At 51.8% G+C, this 19,915-nt stretch overlaps 2 protein-coding genes across 3 annotated transcripts; one reads left to right on the top strand and one right to left on the bottom strand.

The window, feature by feature from the left end:
* Positions 1 to 542: 542 nt before the first annotated feature.
* Positions 543 to 13,652, top strand: RUSF1 (RUS family member 1). Its single transcript, XM_055340430.1, has 13 exons — positions 543 to 881; positions 1,078 to 1,192; positions 4,359 to 4,404; positions 6,023 to 6,055; positions 6,145 to 6,250; positions 8,458 to 8,559; positions 10,945 to 11,015; positions 11,094 to 11,278; positions 11,361 to 11,418; positions 11,788 to 11,858; positions 12,703 to 12,846; positions 12,955 to 13,032; positions 13,516 to 13,652. The coding sequence occupies exons 1-13, from the start codon at positions 582 to 584 to the stop codon at positions 13,611 to 13,613; spliced, it is 1,407 nt and encodes a 468-aa protein (XP_055196405.1). The 5' UTR covers positions 543 to 581; the 3' UTR covers positions 13,614 to 13,652.
* A 271-nt stretch (positions 13,653 to 13,923) lies between these two features.
* SLC5A2 (solute carrier family 5 member 2) lies at positions 13,924 to 19,849 on the bottom strand. Of its 2 annotated transcripts, XM_055340428.1 has the most exons (14): positions 19,709 to 19,849; positions 19,090 to 19,161; positions 18,909 to 19,013; positions 17,932 to 18,096; positions 17,513 to 17,618; positions 17,192 to 17,272; positions 16,812 to 17,041; positions 16,375 to 16,510; positions 16,008 to 16,115; positions 15,743 to 15,893; positions 15,446 to 15,614; positions 15,156 to 15,371; positions 14,245 to 14,374; positions 13,924 to 14,159 (listed from the first exon to the last, which is right to left on the bottom strand). In XM_055340428.1, the coding sequence occupies exons 1-14, from the start codon at positions 19,832 to 19,834 to the stop codon at positions 13,933 to 13,935; spliced, it is 2,022 nt and encodes a 673-aa protein (XP_055196403.1). In that variant the 5' UTR covers positions 19,835 to 19,849; the 3' UTR covers positions 13,924 to 13,932. The 2 variants fall into 2 exon arrangements, with proteins under 2 accessions (XP_055196403.1, XP_055196404.1); XM_055340429.1 differs by lacking the exons at positions 18,909 to 19,013; positions 19,090 to 19,161; positions 19,709 to 19,849 and adding an exon at positions 18,828 to 18,844.
* Positions 19,850 to 19,915: the final 66 nt, after the last annotated feature.

Below are 19,915 nucleotides of genomic sequence, written 5' to 3'. Positions count from 1 at the left end.
ATAAAATAAAAATAAAAAATAAAATAAAATATAAAAAATAAACACCTACTACGTGTTAGGGACCCAGGATAAAATAAGAAATAATATATAGTCCCTGCTCTCACAACAAAGAAGGCACCTGAGGCCCAGGGAGGGACACTGACTTGCCCCACATCACACGCCTAAGAATCCTGTGGCCGACTGGGTCTCAAACCCAGCGGTTTCCCAGGGATGCCCTCTTCCCTTGTACCCATAGCTCTTCGAAAGTTGCAAGTTAGAGGCACGCAGGCATCTCCAGGACTTGGCGGGCTGAAGGGCTCCCCTTGCTCCTGCGGCCCACCTGCGGAATGCTTCAGAGAACAAAGGCGGGGGGGCAGCCTCGATGAGTCCACAGCTAGGCCAGGAGGTCCCAAGAGGAATCGCAGGTTCCCGGGGCCGCACGGAGGAGGACGCGGGGGGGCGGGGGGGCGGGGGGGCGGCCCCCGGGGGGGGGGGCGGCCCCTTCGCGAAGGAAGATTGCACCTCTGCAGCCGCCGTAGCCACGCCGGAAATGCGGTCCGGCCGCGTTCCGTCCGGCGGGCCCCGGAGAGGAGCGTTCCGTGATGGCTGGCGGTGCAAATCTTGAGGCCCAGCTGTGTTCCGAACAGTTCGGCTCCGGGGCGGCGCGGGGCTGCCTCGCCGCCGCCGACGGCAGCTTGCAGTGGGAGGCTTGGGAGTGGCGCTGGTGGGGGCTCTCTGGGCCGTTCCCAGGGAGAGCCCGAGGACGGGATGGCGGCGGAGGGGGGACCCCCGGGACGGCTTCTCCGCGTCTGTCCGGCCTGTTGGTCGTGTTCCTGCCGCAGGGCTTCCCCGACAGCGTCAGCCCGGACTATCTGCCCTACCAGCTGTGGGATTCCGTGCAGGTCAGCCCGGCCGGCTGGGGGAGGGGGCGGCACCGAGCCAGGGGTGGAGGGGTCCGCGCGGGTCCCTCCATGTAGAGGTTGGAGGCTGAGGCCCAGAGCAGGCGGTGACGTCACACATCTCAGAGCTGCTGGTAGAACTTGGACCTCTGTGCTCCAGCGCGCGCTCCTCACCCCTCCTTTTTTTTTTCTCCTCCAGGCCTTTGCTTCCAGCCTCTCGGGCTCCCTGGCCACGCACGCAGTCTTGCTGGGCATAGGGGTGGGGAACGCAGAAGCTTCTGTTTCAGCTGCCACCGCCACCTGGTTGGTGAAAGGTGAGCTGGGCCCCTGGAACCTCACCTGTGGCAGCTGTCAGCCCTGCCATCTCTTCGGCCTCTCTTTCCTCCAACCCCTCCCTCCTTTTCCCCCCATCCCTAGTGTTCTGGGCTGTGGTGTGTCTATGCATGGGCTCTTTCCTGATTGGATCTGGGAGCCAACTCTCCCCCAGTCCCTAAAACAATCTTTTTATTGGCGTTACTCAACGATTAATTTAGTCGCCCGCCACCCGAACATACTCATCCTGAGGATGAGTTTTGCAGCCACACGCAGTTCTCCATACATACTGTTCCAGATCCCTAAATCATCTGGAGCCCAAGTCCCTAAGTTAATCACCCCCTCTCCTTCACCCCTAGTCTTTGTGGAACACTGCCTAAGATCAGGTTTTTTTTCTTATTTTATTTTCAAAGATTCTATTTATTTATTCATGATAGAGAGAGAGAGAGGCAGAGACACAGGCAGAGGGAGAAGCAGACTCCATGCTGGAAGCCCGACGCAGGACTTGATCCGGGGACCCCAGGAACGCGCCCTGGACCAAAAGGCAGGCGCCCAAACCACCGAGCCACCCAGGGATCCCCTAAGAGCAGGGTTATTGAATAAAAGCACCACCGGCTGCCTGATGTGTGGGAAATTGATCAATTCTAGGGGAAGAAAAAAAAAAAACAAAAAACAATTTTGTATTTAGTCCTGAGTAGGAAAGAGGAGGTTCTGGGAAAGACAACGGCATTTTAGAGCATCTGGGATACTAGATGATGCTGTAAATAATGACTATAGTAACCGCCTATTGGGTATGTACAGCCTTTTGAAAAACCACTAAAATAAAACATGGTTTGGTAACTATGCGACCTGAAGAGCGAAGTAGGGAAGAAAAGGGAAACTGACTCCCGTATCCTACTCTTAACCGCCACACTCCTGCCAGTGGGATTTAGAGTGGAGCCTAGTACAATTTCTGGACAGCCAGCCAATCTCTTCTCAGAAGTTTCTAGATCATATAGTTCAGCTAATTGTAAGTGCAAGTGGGAATTAAGTTTCCTAGCCTAGTGGACAGTGTTGACTTTCAGATACAGGGAGGATATGTGTCATTGCATCCAAGTGCCACCTTCCAGATTCTGACAAGCATCTGCAGACTGCTGATGAAAGATAGAGTAGGTTCCCTTCCTACCCAGTGGCCCCTGTATGCAGGACATACACCTTATTGGATAGGAGTATTGGGTCAGAGGGAAGAAAGAGTCTGGCCCAGTGAGCTCTCCACAAGTAAAAGTAATCTTGGCATGTTCAGAGTCACTGAGTTGATCCAATACAAGAATCTGAAGTGGAACAATAAACATTATGTGGAGAATAAAATATAGTTGAAAGAAAGAATGTAAAGTTGGGTGATGGAGGAAGCCTATAAGGCCACCTTGGTGGCTTCCTAGGACATACAGGGGACGGAAGTGAGAAGCAGAGCAGGCTGGATGAGAAATGTGTTGTACACATGCCTCCTCTGACGTAGCCACTGCTCAGCCCCAGCCAGTTGTGATAAGGAAAGCAGGCTTGGTGTTGCCATGTTTGGTTTTTCCAGAAAAGCTGGAAATCCCGATTTTCTCTTAAAATGTCCCATTTTTGTTGACCCGTCTTTGAGCTTTGTTGTTTCATCTGTGAAAAGAAGTGATCTCAAATTCATAGGGTTGTTGTGAAGATGGGAAGGAATAGGAATTTCAGGTTTTACCAGCGTGTTTACTGGTGTTCCTCAGTCCCAGGATTGCGTAAAAGTGTGCAGTTGAAAGGCCTCACTCCCCAGGGATTGAATTTGCTTGCGGCAAGGGGTGAGTTCATCTCTTTCCAGTGGACAATGGGGAAGGCCAACTTGCCACCCCTATACATTGTAGGAAACACCCAATCCTCCCCATAGTCTAGTTTCCCTTCTTCATTCACTTAAGGGTCCATGCCTTCAAGTTCAAACAAGTTAGGAGTCGCCTGCCCACTGTATCTTTCCTTTCCAGTGTCCACTATAGAAGGCCTTCCCAGTTGTTTGGTTCTAAAACCGTCTTTTGTGATTTCCTTGCTGTACTTAAGGAATGCTACTCTCAGTATAAGGGGTTTAAATCAGAGGGTGGCAAACCTTCTCTAAAGGACCAGGTGGTAAATATTTTATACTTTGCAGGCAATATAGTTTCAGCCATAGCAACTGATTCTGCCATCGTGTTACAAAAACAGCCAGAGAACGTCTGTAAATGAATGGGCACAGCTATATTCTGATAAAACTTTATAAAACAGGGAGTAGAAGATTATAGATCACAGTTAACCAATCCTTGGTATAAATCGGTGTTTTTCATACTGATTGCTATCTGCTTTTTATCTTTTTTACCATGACTTCTTGGGTATCCCCTTACCTCACTGGTTAGTGCCTGGCACGAAGTAAGTAGCCAGTAAGCATTTGTGCAAATGAAGGTCTAGCTGATTCTGGAGACTTTTCTGACTCTCTTTAACCTGAGGAGTCCTCTCCCTCTGACCCACATCCCCAGGTCTCTGTCATCAACCTGCAGTTCAAATCCCTTAAAATGTATACTCTACTGGCCACCCGTGAGCTAGAATATCTGCAGTAACCTTGGAATTTCCTGCTTTTCCTTGTAATAGTTTTGCTATATATATTATATATATATATAAAATATATATATAACTTAAACACTATGTTTAGATTTAGAGCTTTATGAAAAGTATATTTTGCCATGTTGTCGTCCTAGCTTATTTTTTCATGCAATATTATGATACTAGGATTCATCCATTTTTGATATGAGTGTTTGTACATTAGATTTTTGCTGCTGCCTGATATGTCACTGAGTGAATGAATTCTTGATACCAAGAATCAGTGCATTCTCCTGGTGATGAGCATTTGCATTATTCCAGTTTTTTTGCTATTGATGAACAATGCTGCAAAGAGTATTTCTGGTCCTTGTCTCTTGGCACATATGGGTACATAGTTCTGTTGGGTATGTACTGAGGTACTGCTAAGTCTTGACCCTTCTGACCGCATCATACAGCTCTGTCTACCCAATATTTATTGTGCCAAACTGAGTTCCTAGGAGCAGTGATCCAAGGTGAATCGGCCTTTTCAGTGCCAGGGTCTGTCAGGCCCAGTAGCCCCCAAGACTCTCCCTTGTTCCTTACCAGTGCCTCTCTCCCCAGATTCAACTGGCATGCTGGGCCGCATCATCTTTGCCTGGTGGAAGGGGTGAGTTTGTCTTCCTGGTCTGGCCACTCTCTCCAGACAGGGGTCATTTCTGTCTCATCCCTGGCTATATTTTTTAGCTCTTCCTCTCTTACCAGGCTCCTGAGGAAGGGAGATTCAGCAATTACTTCATCAGAGCTGAGGAGTCCTTAGTAAGTACCCAGTCCAGGTGGCTCACCGTAGCAATGAAGCCACAGAGGTATTGTTATCACACCTGCCTTTAAGAGCACTGATTTACCACGCTGCTGTCCATGATGGAAAAATACAGCCATAAGGCTCTAAGTGTCCTCTGTTGAAAGAGAAGCCTGAACAGGACAATGTTTAATTCAAAAGCAATGATTTTACTCCAGAAGTTACTTTGGTGGTTCAGGTACTTGACTAGACTTTGCTGAGCCTACGAGGGAGTGGACTTGGGCAGGTCATCAGGATCCCTGTTCCACATGGAATCAGCATTACCATTTATCTAGAAGGAATTTAGGATCTTGTGCTGCCTGCTTCCTCCTCATGTCAGTTTTGGGCAACCTCGGGAGTGATTTAGTATCTGCAATTAATTGTAGGCAGACATTACCTACAATGTGCTCAGTAAGATAGTTACGCAAAGCACATAGCATATTGTGACACATAATAAGTGCTCAGAAAACACTAGCTGCTGTTAACAGCTCTGTGCCTCACAAGCTCTCTACATATCATCCCTATCCTTAGAACAACTTTGTAGAGAAGGATTGAATGTGTACATGTTAGCAGACCTAAAAAGGGAAGTTACCCAAGTCACACAGCTTGTAACTAATAGTGTCAGGCTGCTGCTCTGCCCTAGACCAGTTCCATGTGTTCTGGTCCTGCCTTTGCTATTCATTCCTTCAGGAGTTCCTCAGGTGTGTCCTATACCCCACCTAGGAATGCTCCGTTTTCCTTTCAGGAGATTTCATAATAAGGGACAGGGCTAATGCTGCAAATTCTGAGCTGGGGTCTGGAGCTATGGCATCTCCTGCCATTGGACTCTTATAGAAGAGGTCCCCAGGTGTGCTTGGGTCAGGGAGTCCCTATGACTGGCAGAAGAGGCATCTATCCTCTTGGTGATAGAAATATCCTAGGACTGGATGTCAGAGCCTGCCTCTTTCTCTTGGCCTTTTTTTTTTTTTTTTTTTCTCTTGGCTCCTGTTTTCCATGTGATCTGAGGGAAGTCATATCTCCTCTCTGGGCTACTTACCTGTAACCTGCAGGGGTTACACTAAATGTAGTTGTTTACTGGTCCAAAATATGTGGACTTCTTGCTGAGTACTCTTGATCAAGCAGGAGGAAGAGGTGGGGAGATGACAGAGGGACCCAGGGATGCCTCCCTCAGAGGAGGGCCAGAGGGTGGGGAGCAACCACAAGGCAATCAGTTCTTTCCTCTGATGCATCATGAATCAGTAAACGGGAAACACTAAGTGACTACTGAAGGTCCTCCCAGCTAATTGTATTTTAGGCAGCAGTGACACGGTATTGGGACACATGTCTGCCTGGGGTATGGATTTTGCTGAGCCCTTCAGACCTTACCTCAGCTTAAGGATGGCCTGCACTCTCCACATGATGTGTTTTCTCCTGAAATTCATATTGCAAACCGATCTCTCCCCTACAACAGGAGTAAGCTGGACTGCAATGCCAAGCAGTGGAGGTAAGGAGGGGCTGAGACAGAGGGGAGGAAAGTCTTGTGTTATGAAGGTCTCTTACCTCTGATCTCTAACCTCTGATCCCTTCTCCTAGGCTTTTTGCTGACATCCTCAATGATGTGGCCATGTTCCTTGAGATCATGGCTCCCATATATCCAATCTTTTTCACTATGACTGTCTGTATCAGCAACCTGGCCAAGGTATCCACCTCTGGGGGACCCCTATACCTATCTTGGTGATGCTGTTGGGGGTGGGGGCTTACTTGAGGCCCACAGGTGAGACCAGCCTGGGCTCTGTGTTCAAAGCACTTGCAGAAAGGTGACAAAGTTCAGATGTTCCTACTCAAACTCAGTCATACTTTCTGATTCTCCTCCAACTAGATGGCTTCTCATACTTCAGATAGTCTAAGGTAGTGTCTGAAGCCACAGAATTGGTGAGGAGCCCTGGGCTGAAAGAAGGGGGGTTTAAATGTCAACATCTTGGGACCAGCTCCCTGGCTATCTTTCATTCTTTCAGTAAAATATTTATTGAGTGTCTACTGCATGTTTGGCATAAAATATTGGCCTTCCCATTTTTTCTTTGAAGAAAACTGCACACAATTAGACAATTTTTTTTTTTTTTTTTTTTTTTTTTTTTGTATTTCTGGTATTCGAGATGAGAAGTGTAGAGGGCTGCAAGAGGGTTGAGCAGAGATTCTGGCCTAGTCAAGGGATAGGCCCCTTCCCGAGGCCTGAGTCCTGAAGAATGAGTTTAAGGTGAAGGGTGGATGTTTTTGAGCAGAAAGAACCGTATGGGTCAAGGTCCAGCAGCAAGATAGCACAAAGTGGTTGTAAGGCTGAAGGGTCACATGGGATGAATGCAAGCTCTACCTCTCTGCCAGGCTGCCCACCCTCAAAATTCCTTCAGGTTGGCTGCATCCAGGTGAGGAAACTGAGGCATAGCAAAGTTCAGTAAAGAGCTTAGCCTGTCTTCACCACAAGATTAAGTACCTTGCACAGAACTGACTCAAGAAGACATGTAACATCTGTCTCCAGAGCCCATCACTTTAGAGCAGTGCTTCTCCACAGGGCACTAGTGACATTTCAGATAAAACAGTTCTTGTGGCGGATTACATTTAGCCCAGGTACCAGACCCTGGCCCAGGCATACTGCCCTGAGCATCTTCAACTCCAGGGCAGGAAACACTATAGAAAACCAGTGCTGCAATGATTGTGACCTCTGCTATCTGTTTCAAATTATGCAATATACTCTGCCTTTTGGGCTGCAGTCTCTACATCTGTCCAATAAAGGAGTAGAATAGGACCATGAACTTTCCCTGGCTCCCTCCCACCCTCTCTAGAGTTCTAGTTTCAGTGACTAGTACCTCTGTACCCCAGGTACACCAGTCAGAAGCCTGGCTGTCATCCATGCCTTCTTGCCTTCTCCTCCCTGCCCACTGTTCTCAACTAAACCTCCATCTGGTGCTTCATCCCTTCAGCTAGTTGCTGAAAAAGCATGGTTGCTTCCTGGGTAGTCTCCCTGCTTCCATTCTCACCTCTCTTCATTACTTCTCAGAGCAGGCCATAATCCTTTTAAGAATGGAAATCAAACCAGGGACCTTCCCTGCCCTCATTGCTCTTAGAATAAAGACCTTAACAAGGTTTGCAAGATTCAGCATGATCTAGTCACTCGAGCCTCATTTTATACCACATTCCTCTCACCTTTGAACAAATTATTTCTTCTCCCTGCATGACACTTCTTTATTGTCTCTCGATTTATAGATTTCATGAGGGCAAATGTTATATCTGAGTTATATCACAGCACTAATCTGTGTCTAGCATCTAAAAGAGATTTGATAAATATGAGATGGAGGACAGTGATCAGGGACCCTCACTGATAAGTTCTCCCATTGTAGATCTCAGGTCCAGGTGCCCTGGGAGATCAGGGCCATCACTGGGTTTTGAAGTGCCCAGAAGACTTGACTGGGCCTCCCCTGGGACAGATAAGGAGTGGAGTTAGTTACAGGCAGAATGGAAGCATAAAGTTGGAAACCAGACTGGGCCTGGGAGCTTAGCAAAGGGGTGGGTACAGCCAAAGTAGAAGTTGGAGACTAGAGAAGTTCTGGGCAAAGAAAAGTCTTTGGGCCTCCACCTTGGGGACAGAAATAGAGTTCCTTGAGACCAGGCCACAGAGACATGTGACAGGCAGAGCTTTAGTCCTCTCCAGGAATAAGAGGGGAGATGAACCTAATGGAAATGTAGGGATGAGAACAGAACACCAAGGATAGCATTTAGGGTTCTGCTGTTTAGTCCCATGATGCCCGGTTTTCTCAAATTGGTTTGAGTCATTTACTTGGCTCAGCCACAAAAATGCCTATGTTGCCACAGCACATGGCCATTCTGACCTTTATTCTCCTTTTCCCCAACTAGTGCATCGTGAGCGTGGCTGGTGGGGCCACTCGGGCGGCCCTGACCATGCACCAGGCCAGGAGAAACAACATGGCTGATGTGTCAGCCAAGGATAGCAGCCAGGTAAGCAGCTGGAATTGGTGTTGGGGGGAGTCAGAGCAGGGAGGCAAGCCAGGCCATGATTTGGAAGTATGGAGAGAAGTGCCTGAGTGGTCCTGAGGGTAGGGGTGGGAGGCAGACACACAGGAAGAGATATAGTGCCCCCTGCTTTGAACTCACACAGGTAGTCAGGTTCAGGGCATGAGTTCAAGTGGCAGAAAGTCCAGGCTGATTATGTCAAGTCCCTTCCCGTGCCTGTGTGGCCAAGAGTGGGCCCTTGCCCTGGCCTTTACTCTCTCTGGTCCATAGCTCCAACCTGAGAAGTGGATGTCTGACCATGTGAGGCCCATTTGTTAAAGCATTTGGCAAATCAGAAGGTGCTCAGCATGCAAGGTGGCTGGAGTCATTGGCCAGAGGTCTCCACTTGACAGTTTCATAGGCCTTTCTGACCCAGCCCCTCACCTGACCTGGGCATCCTGGAGTAAAGGCAGGGACCCCCACACATACACAGTTAAACTCTATAGGTACTGGATCCCCCCCAAGCTCCCGTGCTAGGTGCCTATGTGTGTTGCGTTGTTCAACTCTCACACCAGCCCCAGGAAAGAGATGCTATTAATTATCCATGTTTTAGGGCAGCCCCGGTGGCGCAGCGGTTTGGCGCCGCCTGCAGCCCAGGGCGTGACCCTGGAGACCCTGGATCGAGTCCCGCGTCAGGCTCTCTGCATGGAGCCTGCTTCTCCCTCTGCCTGTGTCTCTGCCTCTCTCTCTCTCTGCATCTCTATGAATAAATAAATAAAATCTTTAAAAAAAATTATCCATGTTTTACAGAAGAAATTTGAGGCCCAGGCTAGTCAGAAGTACTACATCCTTTTCTTTTCTTTTTTTTTTAATATTTTATTTATTTATTAATGAGAGACACAGGCAGAGACACAGACAGAGGGAGAAGCAGGCTCCCTGATGTGGGACTCAATCCCGGACCCCGGGATCATGACCTGAACCAAAGGCAGACGCTCAACCCCTGAGCTACCCGGGCGCCCCATTACATCGTTTTCTTTGACACTGAAGCAACTTAGAAACCTTTGTTCTGTCCAGTCCTACTTTCTGTCATTCTCTTGAATTGTTTTGCTCAGTTTCTAAATAGAACTTTTTTTAAAATTTAAAATGAACTCCTTTCAATAATATTAATACAAGCTCAAAAATAGATCTGTTAAAGCTAATATTTATTAAGCACTCACTGTGTGCCAAGTGTTTCATTTGTGTGAATTCATTAAATCCTTACAGTGGTCTCCTATGGGAGGTACTCACTGTTGCCATTCTACAGATGGGGAAATAAGTCAGAGGTTCAATCCCACTGGGTACCTGTAGGCACATCCCTTCTCTCAGGAAGTGGTTGGATTAATTCTTCCCCCGTTATCGCTTCCATAGGTTGTTAGGAAGGCAGAAATAAGTCCCATCCGGAACTCACACTTTAGGATCTCAGCTTCATGCCTGCTACCTCTCACCTCTTCACTTCTTAACCCCCAGCCTTCTGCACACGCTCCAGGCTGTATTTTCCAAGCCGCAGGGTGTCCTTAGTCTGCAGAGTCAGGAACACATCACAAGAGACAGTACAGGACATGTGCTCAGTCCCATGGCAGGCTCCTGCTTTCTGCTGATACTGTTTTATTGCCACTCAGTGTGGCTGCTGAAAATGATTCTTCCCACCTGAGGGAGAGGAGGTCCTTCTACTCCTGTGCACCCAAGGCCTCTGCCCTCCTCTTTACCATCACACCCATAGCTTCCACACCCTACCTCCTTGCCAGAAGAGCTGAGTAAGGAGCTCTTCCAGCCTCAGGCCCACTTTGTGCGAGGACCACCTCTCCCTTGGACCCCAGTAGTCCAGGCACCAATCCAGACTCTTCCTCCTTCATGATGAGTTGGGGACAGGTAGCCTGGTGTCTGTTCCCTTTGGGTGAGTTCAGGCCATCGGAGGGTTATGATACAACATCGATTGTCAGGGGAAGATATTTGGACCTTGTGCCTTTTTTCCTGAATGGTTCCTTGAACCCTTTGCAAATGTGTCTGCCAGTTTTTGCATCCCAGGGGGCTTAGGGGGTCAGTCTTTTGAAACCACCAAATATGAGAACTTCCCCATTCTGAGGACATTCATGTGCCTGAGTGTAGGGCTGCTCAGAGGACTCTTACAAAGTAAGAAGACATGTTCCAAGGGCATTGTATCTACCTGGACAGAGAGGCAGCTGGTATCTTAAATGACATCTCGTTCGTTAGAAACTCACTAGGCATCCACCTCAGTGTGGGAAGCCCTGGGAGGAACTGGGACAGAGGGGAATGTGTCAAAGGCACTCACAGATAATCAGCCTGGCCTGGAAGGAAGCTCTCCTAACTCCCATGCCTTCTGCCATTTCCTAGGAGACACTGGTAAACCTGGCAGGGCTCCTGGTCAGCCTCTTGATGCTTCCCCTGGTGTCAGCTTGCCCGAGGTAAGCGGGACCAAGGGCAGGGAGGAGGTGCCCCACTGGGCCTCCACCCCCACTCACACCCTCACTCTCCAATACCAGCTTCAGCCTCAGCTGTTTCTTCTTCCTCACCGCCCTTCACATCTACGCCAACTACCGGGCAGTCCGAGCCCTTGTCCTAGAGACTTTGAATGAAGACCGGCTCCGGCTGGTTCTGAAGCACTTCCTCCAGAGGGGAGAGGTTCTTGACCCCACTTCAGCTAATCAGATGGAGCCACTGTGGACAGGTGACCCAACCCCTTGGTCTCAGGTCCTGTGTCTCCCAAGTCTCTCCCCCTGTCTGGGCATCCTGACTCCAGCTTCCCACAGGTTTTTGGCCATCTCTGTCTCTATCCCTGGGGGTCCCCCTACACCGCTTAATCTCCAGGTAAGTAACCCAGTGTCTCCCAGCCACCGCTGCTGCCACCTCTGTTCCCCACACATCCTCTATTCTGTTTACAACTGGCCTCCCCTGCCTGGGAGGCCTCTCAGTTCTAGGTTCTTGATTTCCACTAAACAGACTTGGGTCCGCTTGGGTCAGCACGGGTGCCCAAGGGCAACAGAGGTGTAACACAGAGTAGATCTAAGGGATACATTTGTTAGCTGCAGAAAGAAGAGCAGGACAGATGTGGGGTGCATGGGAATGGCTGAGAGAGGAGATGTAGGTGAAGGACAGTTGAAATACCGACAGTTCAGCTGATGGACTGGTTCTTCCTGCTTTGCTTTCTCCTCCCCCACTCCACTCTTTTCCCTTCAGTGTCTTCGAGCTGCAGCAGCTGGTTGAAGGACACCAAGAACCCTACCTCCTTCACTGGGACAAATCAAAAAGTAAGTAAGCCTTCGACTCAGCCTTCTGGGGTCACCCTCTCATTCCACCAGCTCTAAGGCCTCAAGCCCTGGACAGTTTAGAAGCTGCCTAGTGTCCTGGAAGGAGCTTCAGACTCAGACATGGTGCATTCAAATTATAGCTGCATGCCCCCAAAGTTGTTTACTTTGTCCCTGTGTAAAATGAGGGTAACGATACCTGCCTTACTGCCTGCATGTTATTATGAGAATCAAATAAGGTGATTGCGTAAAGCACTTTATATATTGAAACGTACTCAAATAAGATTATGACCTTTGGTTACCCCTGGAGAACTCTTCTCTCCCATCCAGAGTCACCTGTTGAGGAAACAAGTACTAGAGTTTTCTGGTCTGCTGGTTATGTGCTAAAAGGTGCTTATTCTTACTAGACCTGTAAGATAAACCCACTTTGGTGGGTTCCAAATACAAATATAAAGTTGTGGGATCCCTGGGTGGCGCAGCGGTTTGGCGCCTGCCTTTGGCCCAGGGCGCGATCCTGAAGACTGGGGATCGAATCCCACGTCGGGCTCCCGGTGCATAGAGCCTGCTTCTCCCTCTGCCTGTCTCTCTCTCTCTCTCTCTCTCTGTGACTATCATAAATAAATAAAAATTAAAAATATATATATAAAGTTGTATTTGGAAATTGGGCATTTCAGTTTGGCCAGAACATTGGGACAACAGGACATGAAGTTGGAAGGGAAAGGGTGAAAAATCGCCTCCATCCATGCCCGTGGCCTCAGGATGAAAAGGGTGAAGCAGGGATGGTAGGTTTGAGGGTGTTTGGGGAAGTGGCCCTTCCCTAGTACGGTCTGTCCCTGGGTTTCTCCAGGCCAAGTGCAAGTCGTTTTGAGCCAGAAGGCAGGCCCTGAAACCATCCTAAGGGCTGCCACACACGGCCTGGTACTTGAAGCCCTGCAGAGAGATGGGCCCCTCCCAAGAGAGCTGGAGGAACTGAGGAACCGAGTACTGGCAGGTGAGCATCTCACAGTCCACACCGCTGACGCCTAAAGAGGGGCAGAGAGAGGAAGGATTCTGTTCCACTTGGGGACCTGACAGCTTCTGGTTCTGCACCTACCTCCAGGTCCTGACAAAGAGAGCTGGGTCATCATCAAGGAGACACACCAAGTGTTGGACAAGCTCTTCCCAAAGTTCTTGAAAGGTAACATCCTTAAACTCCACGCCTCCCTGGCCTCTGAGGCCTTCTCCCCAGAGGCCCTGCCTAACCCCACCCTTCTACCTTTGAAGCGTCTCTCTGTGATCTGAATTCTGGACCTCAGTTTCCCTGTCTGCAGGATGGGGAGGTTAGGAGGGTCCCTGAGGCTGTGTCATTGTTTATAATTTGTATAATTCCAGTTGGCATTGAAGAACTGGGGGTAGAGGCATGGCTCACAGACGACTGGATGATCTTTCATTTAGCACCTACTCCATTCCAGCTCCTTTCCATGTGCTAACTCAGGGAATTCTCACTATAGCCAGATGAGGTTTTAGCCTCATTTTGTGCCAGAAATGACCCAGCAGAAGCAAGAGGAGCCTGGGCAGTGCACAAAGCATGCACCCGGCCTATGCTCCTTACCACTCTCCCCAGACTCCCTAGAGTCTTCTCTCCAGCAGTCCCAGTGGCACCCTTCTGACCTCTCCCCAGGACTGCAGGATGCAGGCTGGAAGACTGAGAAGCACCAGCTAGAGGTGGATGAGTGGAGGGCCACTTGGCTTCCGTCTCCAGAAAAGAAGATCTTGTGAGCAGCCCAGATAGAGGACAGGAACCCGAAGCAAGCACACTTTGGCCACAGCAGAATGTGGGAAGAGAAGCTTTTATTTTTGCTTAGGGGAACTGCAATGGCAGTTTGGCCAAGGCCTCATGGGCTGTAACTGCCAGTCAGATGGACAAGGCCCCAGGCAGAGACAAGGTAGAGAGAAGGGGAACCAGGGCCTACCTCCTCCCTCTCCTGCCTTACTCCCTTTTCACCACTGCAGGCCCTGCCCCCAGCTCCCCTTCCCCATTCATCTTGAGGCTGAGCCCTGCCCTGACTGTGGCTCATGGTGTCCAACGCAGTTGGCCTCAGGCATAGAAGCCCCAGAAGAAAGTGGCCACAGCCATCATTAGCAGAGCATTGATGTTGACCACACGGGCCCAGCTCGAGTCCTCACTGATGTCCTCCAGCCGCCTGGCTGCCGCAGCCATCTCCTCCTGAGTAGGGGCTGGGGGACTACCGGCCCCACCCCCACTCATTCCACAGAACCAGAGCAGGCACCTGCGGAGCAGGCCAGGTGCTGGGGGCTGGGGCTCTAGGAAAAATGGACCACAGACAGTTAGTTTGAGGGAACTTGGCTCCCCTAGTCCCTGGCCCCACCTCCTGAAGTAGTGCCTTACCCTCCATCTCCACCGCATGCTCCGGACACCCATTCTGTATGGGGGGTGAGGTTGGACCTTCCAGCTCATCAGCATCCAGGTCCTCTCGCTCCTCCTTGCTGTGCCGTAGACTGAAAACCAGGCGGTGGAGCTGGGGGAGGGGACAGGGACCAAGTGAGAGTGCTGCTCCCCGAGCGGGCACCCTGAAGTACTTCATCCATCTGGTACTCCTAAGCTCCCTCTGCCCACCCTATGCTCTTGGTTCAGACTCCGTTCACTCAAACCTGACCTTCCATGGCAGCCCTTTGCCCTCAGACTAAACCTAAGTTCTTTAACTGTGTGTTTAAAGCTCTTGGCCCTGGTCACCCCCAGCCAGGGATGAAACTTGGGGTTTCATCACCCCAAGTCCCTGTCTACACTCAAGTTGTGGTCCTTTAGACTCTAGTCTTCTAGTCCTGCTAACAGTGTTCCTTCCTGTGGATATTTGTTCACATAGTTCCTCCTGCCTTTCCCTCCTTCTCCACCTGTGCAGTCCTGCCCATTCTTCTATCCTGCCCATCCTTCTACCCAGCTCTTCGGTCCTGGTCCCCAGTCAGCCCTGTCCTGGGGCACCTCCCCTGCAGCAGCACAAACCCAGACCCTTTTGTGGGCCTTTGAGATAGCATTCTGTCCCTCTCAGCCACCCGGCCTATGTACTGGATCCTGTGTTTTGAGTCCCACAGGCCATTCCAAGGACTTTGGGGAGGCCTTTACATCCCCCAGACCACCTCAAATAAATGTCATTTAAATAAGACATTGTGCTTGCTTTGCAAATGCACCTTCCAGCCGGACTCCCAGGCATTCCCAGAAGTGGGCCGGCAGATTGAGGGTGGAGATGGCTGTGTTAACACCCATGGCGCATGCTGGGCGCCTGCTCAGAGGCCGGCACTTACATGCTTGCGTGGGATGGGTGCCGTGCACAGTGAGATGACAAGGGTGAGGAGGCCAGAGCAGACGAAGAGCACGATGGCAAAGTAGAGGTAATGCATGCCGCAGAGGAGTGCTGGGCACACTGAGGGTTGCACACAGCTGCCCGAGCCATAGGAGAACTCAGGAATAAGGCGCGCTAGACCCATAAGCAGGCCCCCAATCAGTCCCCAGAAGGCACCCTGCCAGGGGGGGAGAGTGTCAGCCTCTCGTGGGTGTTGGAGCTCTGCCCCAAGCTCATGACCTACACACTCACCTTCTCGTTGACACGGGGCACAAAGAGCGCCAGCACGAAGACAGCAGACACAGGTGGCGCCAGATAGCTGGAGACTGCCTGTATGTAGTCAAAGAGCTGCCCGCCCTGCGCTGCCTGCACGATGGGTAGCCAGGCCACGGACACAGCCACGATGAACACCACCCAGAGCCTGCAGTTAGTGGCCATCAGGAGATTTCACCCAGGATTACTCATTTCCCCCCTAATCCTACGAGTGCTCCCTGTCCCCACCCCGGGGCTGATTGGTGGGGCAGGACCTGGGGGAAACCCAGGCCGCACCGTCCTACTAGCAGCAGCTCCCGGTCGCCTGCACAGGGCCGCAGGCGTGTGTAGATGTCCATAGTGAAAAGTGTGCTACTGCTGTTAAAGATGGAAGCCAGTGAGGACATGAGCGCCGCCAGCATGACTGCCAGCATGAGTCCGCGCAGACCTGCAGGTGGTTGGGAGCTGTGAGTCTTCGGCCACCAGGGTGTCACCGAGAGGATGCGACTTGGTGAGGGGTGACTTCTCCCAGTTGCAAGCTCCACACCTTGCCAACCCTTACCATTGGGCATGAGCTTCACAACAAGCCGCGGGTAGGCAATGTTGGAGCAGCCCACTTCGGTACCGCACACTCGCTTACACACCTCAGGCACCACGCACGCCACCTCGTCTGCAGGAAAGAGGGCACGATGTGGCTAGGATGGGACCTGGTCTGGGAACTCAGATCCCTGAAGTGGGGACAAGGAATCCTAGTGGAAGAAAGATGGGACTGCCGATTGGGGGGCGGAGGGAGGTGGTAGGACTGGGTTACTGGATTTACAAATCAAGGGACAGTAGCAAAGATGGGAACTGGGCACCTGTGATCATGCACAAGAAAGGGACTGGATGGGGCACAGGACTTTTGGTGGGGGCCAGGTTGCGGATGTTACCTGGATAAAGAATGCGGCTGATCATGCCTGGCATGACCATGAGGAACATAGGCATCAGCTTCAAGTAGCCACACAGTATGCAGCCTGCCTTGATGTGGGTCAGGTTCTTCCCGGCCAGACAGCGCTGCACGATGACCTGTGGCGAGGGCCATTAGGCTACCTGCATCCAGTCTTGGACACCTCACCCCTTCAGGCCTTGCTTCAACTCACTGCTCTAATTCAGGGCTGCCTCTGGCTCGGCGGTGCTGGCAATTCACCTCCACTCAGACCCAGATTTTTTGGATTCGGCTGGGTCTGGCTTAGCTCCATCCTGATCAGGTTCCTGAGCCCTCCGGTGGCGCCACCAGATGGGTTCCTGTCCCACCCATGTCAGCTCCGCCCACAGCAGTTCTGGTTCTCCCCCAGCTTCCCTCCAGGCACTAGCCCTGACTCCGCACCTGGTCGCTGCACCAGTACCAGCCTGAGACAATGGTGAGACCCAGGAGCAGCGCGGGCCATGGCAGGTCCCCCGTCACAGGGTCCCGGAGCAGGTGGTAGGAGTCCGGCCGAGGTCGATAGCAAGAACTCGAGATGTTTCCCACCGCCGGATCCTCAGAAACCGTCAGCGACGTCATTGCCCCCAAGTATTTGTCGAAAAGCCCTGAATACCCTCCCACTTCGTGGAAGGCTGTGAGGGCAAGGTTGTCAGGGGACCCGGCACCAGCGCCAAGACGGTCCCTAGGACCCACATGCTGGAGATGCAGGATGTCTCTGCCCCCCCACTGAGGGCTCTGTGACTCAACCTCCGTGCCCCTCCCCCGCCGGCTGAGCTCCCTACCGTAACCCATGAGGATGAAGGCCCCCCCAAGAATGACAAAGGTCTGCACGGTATCTGTGTACATCAGCGCTGCCAGCCCTCCTGCAACAGGCCTGGGTCAGTGGAAACAGCCCAAACAGGATGCCCGGAGCCCATACGGTGTCTGTGCGAATTCGAAAAATGTGCCCCTTCCTGGAGAGCAAATTTCAAAGAAATGGCCCATTCTCCAGGCTCATGTACCTGGGCGTCAGCAGACAGGACTCAGTGAGCAGAATGTGCCTCAGTGACACTCCCAGCACATCTCTCAAGCCCACTCCATCCCGAAGCCCCTGCCACAGCCACCTGTCACAGTGTAGATCATGGTGATGCCCAGAAGGGCGATGACGGAGGCATAGATGTTCCAGCCCAGAGCCTGTTGAATGAATACTGCGCCAGAGAACATGTCCACCTTGGGGGAAAGGAGCGATTGCACAGGTCAGGACCAGGGGGGACCTGGGCAGGGACCCAGAACTACCTCATGCCCAGACTAACACCCCAGGTGGCCACGCTTCAAAGGTTCTCTTATTTTTCAGTGGTCTGGCCTTCCCAGGTCCCACCCATTGTGGTCGCAGCCCCAAAACCTATTCCTTCCAGACCCTGCCTCAACTATGGTTCTTACGAGCGATTTCTTCTTGGGTCTGCCCCCTCCGAGGTTTTCTAGAAGCCTCCATTCCATGGTCCCGCCCTCCCAGGGCCCCGCCTCGCCCTCCATGAATGCGCACCGAAATCTTGGTGAAGATGTACAGAAAAAGCGAGAGCACTGACAAGTAGAGGCGGATACGGTGGCCTCCGAAGCGCTTGCGCAGGTATTGCGGCATGGTAATGACGCCCGCCGTCAGGTACACCGGCGCGAAGAGCCAGCCCAGCAACAGCACCACGAACAGCGCCTGCAGGCACAGCTACCAGCCGGTGACTAAGACCCTGCCAGGAGGGCGCCCTCATCCCTCAAGAGTCTGAGACCTCTTGCTGAACGTGCTATACCAAGGAAAGGTCGCACTAGGAGCCCAGAGGATGTCCCTGAGCCCTGGATATTAAAGGACAGGATCTTTGACACCAACATGGGCCCTTAACTAGAGCCCTCCTGGTCCTCCCAGGCCATGACCCCTGGCCAGTCCCTCCCAAGATTGCCCCTATCCTCCCACCCGCCAGCACATGAATCCAACCACAGACCCTCAGGCTGACCACAGCCTCTGCCAGGAAGGGCTGCCTCACCTCTCCTCTTCACCCACCCAAACCTTCTGCCCTCGAGACTCGGCTCAGAGACCTCCTCCTCCAGGAAGTCCCGATCTTAGCCCTCAAAGACAAGCCTCAGTCCCAGAGCTTTGTCTCCTTCCCGCTTCTGCAAGCGGCCTTAATTTGGTCCAGAGATCCTCATAGGCCACAGCTTCATAGAGCATCTGAACAAGCACTTCACTATCTTTGAGGATGTTCACCCCACTTCAGAGAGGAGTAAATCAAGGCCACAGAGTAGTGGCTGGTCCAGGCTTACACAGCAAGTCAGGAGTAGGCCCTGAAAGTGGTCATCTCCAACATCTTCCTGCCTCCAAGCTGGACGCGTGACCCTCGAAGCCCAACCACACCTCCACAATGGGTAAGTCCCACCTCCAGTCTTATGTACCCCCAGCTTGGAGCCTCCCAGGTGTGATAGTTCCAGGGGTTCCCACTGGGATGGAGGTTATTGGCAAAAAGGGCATCTCACATTCCACTCAAATCCAGCCACAGCCAAGCCGCTTGCAGCACCAGTCCCTGCCAGGCCCACAAAGTGGCCACTGCCGATGTTGCTGGCAAAGAGAGAGGCCCCGACCTAGATAGCCAGAGGTGGGGGTGAGCTAGGCTGCTTCTCTGGGCCTCCTCCCACTCAACAGCACAGCCTCTCTCACCGGCCACCACACCATGCTTCGTCCTGCCAGGAAGTAGCCGCCAACGGTGCCTCTGTTGGTTCTGCACATGGACTGAGAGACAGGAGTGGGGGGAGACTTGGGTTCGGAGCACATCTTTGGACCTCATTAGCCTTCTCAACACATTCTTCAGCCTTGTTTTAGGCTGAAGATTAACCAACCCTGGGCTCTCTCGATGGTTCCCACCCAACCCCCTGCCCCAACCTCCTCCAAGGCACCTAGCGCAACCCAGGACCTGACCTAGTGCCCAACTACCCAAGCTTGAGTGTGGCTGGATTCAGCCTGACTTTTCCTGGGGCCTTGGATATGGATGGGCTTCTGGTCAGATACTTTGTAGATAGGGGAACAGAGATCTCATTTAGAACACTGTCCAGAATGAAAATCCACTATTCCCTTCAACGGACCCCAATCCAAAGGAGGGAGGACAAGGAATGCCTGTTGGCTGGGCCTCCCTGAGGCTGTCAGAAGACTTGCTTGCCCCCACCCCCAGCTTTCCTCCTCAAAAATCCAGGCATCCTTCCCCTACTGAACATGGGATCTTCCTCAGACTTTTCCCCCAGGCCCGAAGAGCCTGGCCCCCAGCAGCACCCCAACTTCTCACCCACAAGCCGACACCAATGACCAGCAGGAAATAAGCAGCAATGACCAGGATGTCAGCAGAGTTGTTAATTAGGACCTTCTGGTTTCCCGGGCCTGGTACAGAGCCTGCCTCTGTGTGTTCCTCCATTCTGCCTAAGGTTTGTCCCTCAAGGGACTAGCCCCTGGATTTCCTCAGGGGAGGGATTAATGGTTACCTCAGGGGCAGTGA

This window comes from Nyctereutes procyonoides, unplaced genomic scaffold, assembly GCF_905146905.1.
Source record: "Nyctereutes procyonoides isolate TBG_1078 unplaced genomic scaffold, NYPRO_anot_genome, whole genome shotgun sequence".
Classification (NCBI taxonomy): domain Eukaryota; kingdom Metazoa; phylum Chordata; class Mammalia; order Carnivora; family Canidae; genus Nyctereutes; species Nyctereutes procyonoides.
Note: the sequence above shows the minus strand (reverse complement) of the source record. Positions and strands in the feature narration are given on the sequence as shown.

Coding starts and splice junctions, on each gene's coding strand:
- SLC5A2 (XM_055340428.1), bottom strand. CDS start 19,834: ATGGAGGAACACACAGAGGCAGGCTCTGTACCAGGCCCGGGAAACCAG. Junction 18,097..18,908: donor TGGCTGGATTTGAGTGGAAT/GTGAGATGCCCT, acceptor CTGTGCCTGCAG/GCGCTGTTCGTGGTGCTGTT. Junction 15,372..15,445: donor TGCCCCGTGTCAACGAGAAG/GTGAGTGTGTAG, acceptor CCCCCCTGGCAG/GGTGCCTTCTGGGGACTGAT.
- RUSF1 (XM_055340430.1), top strand. CDS start 582: ATGGCTGGCGGTGCAAATCTTGAGGCCCAGCTGTGTTCCGAACAGTTC. Junction 4,405..6,022: donor ATCTTTGCCTGGTGGAAGGG/GTGAGTTTGTCT, acceptor CCCCTACAACAG/GAGTAAGCTGGACTGCAATG. Junction 8,560..10,944: donor CAGCCAAGGATAGCAGCCAG/GTAAGCAGCTGG, acceptor GCCATTTCCTAG/GAGACACTGGTAAACCTGGC.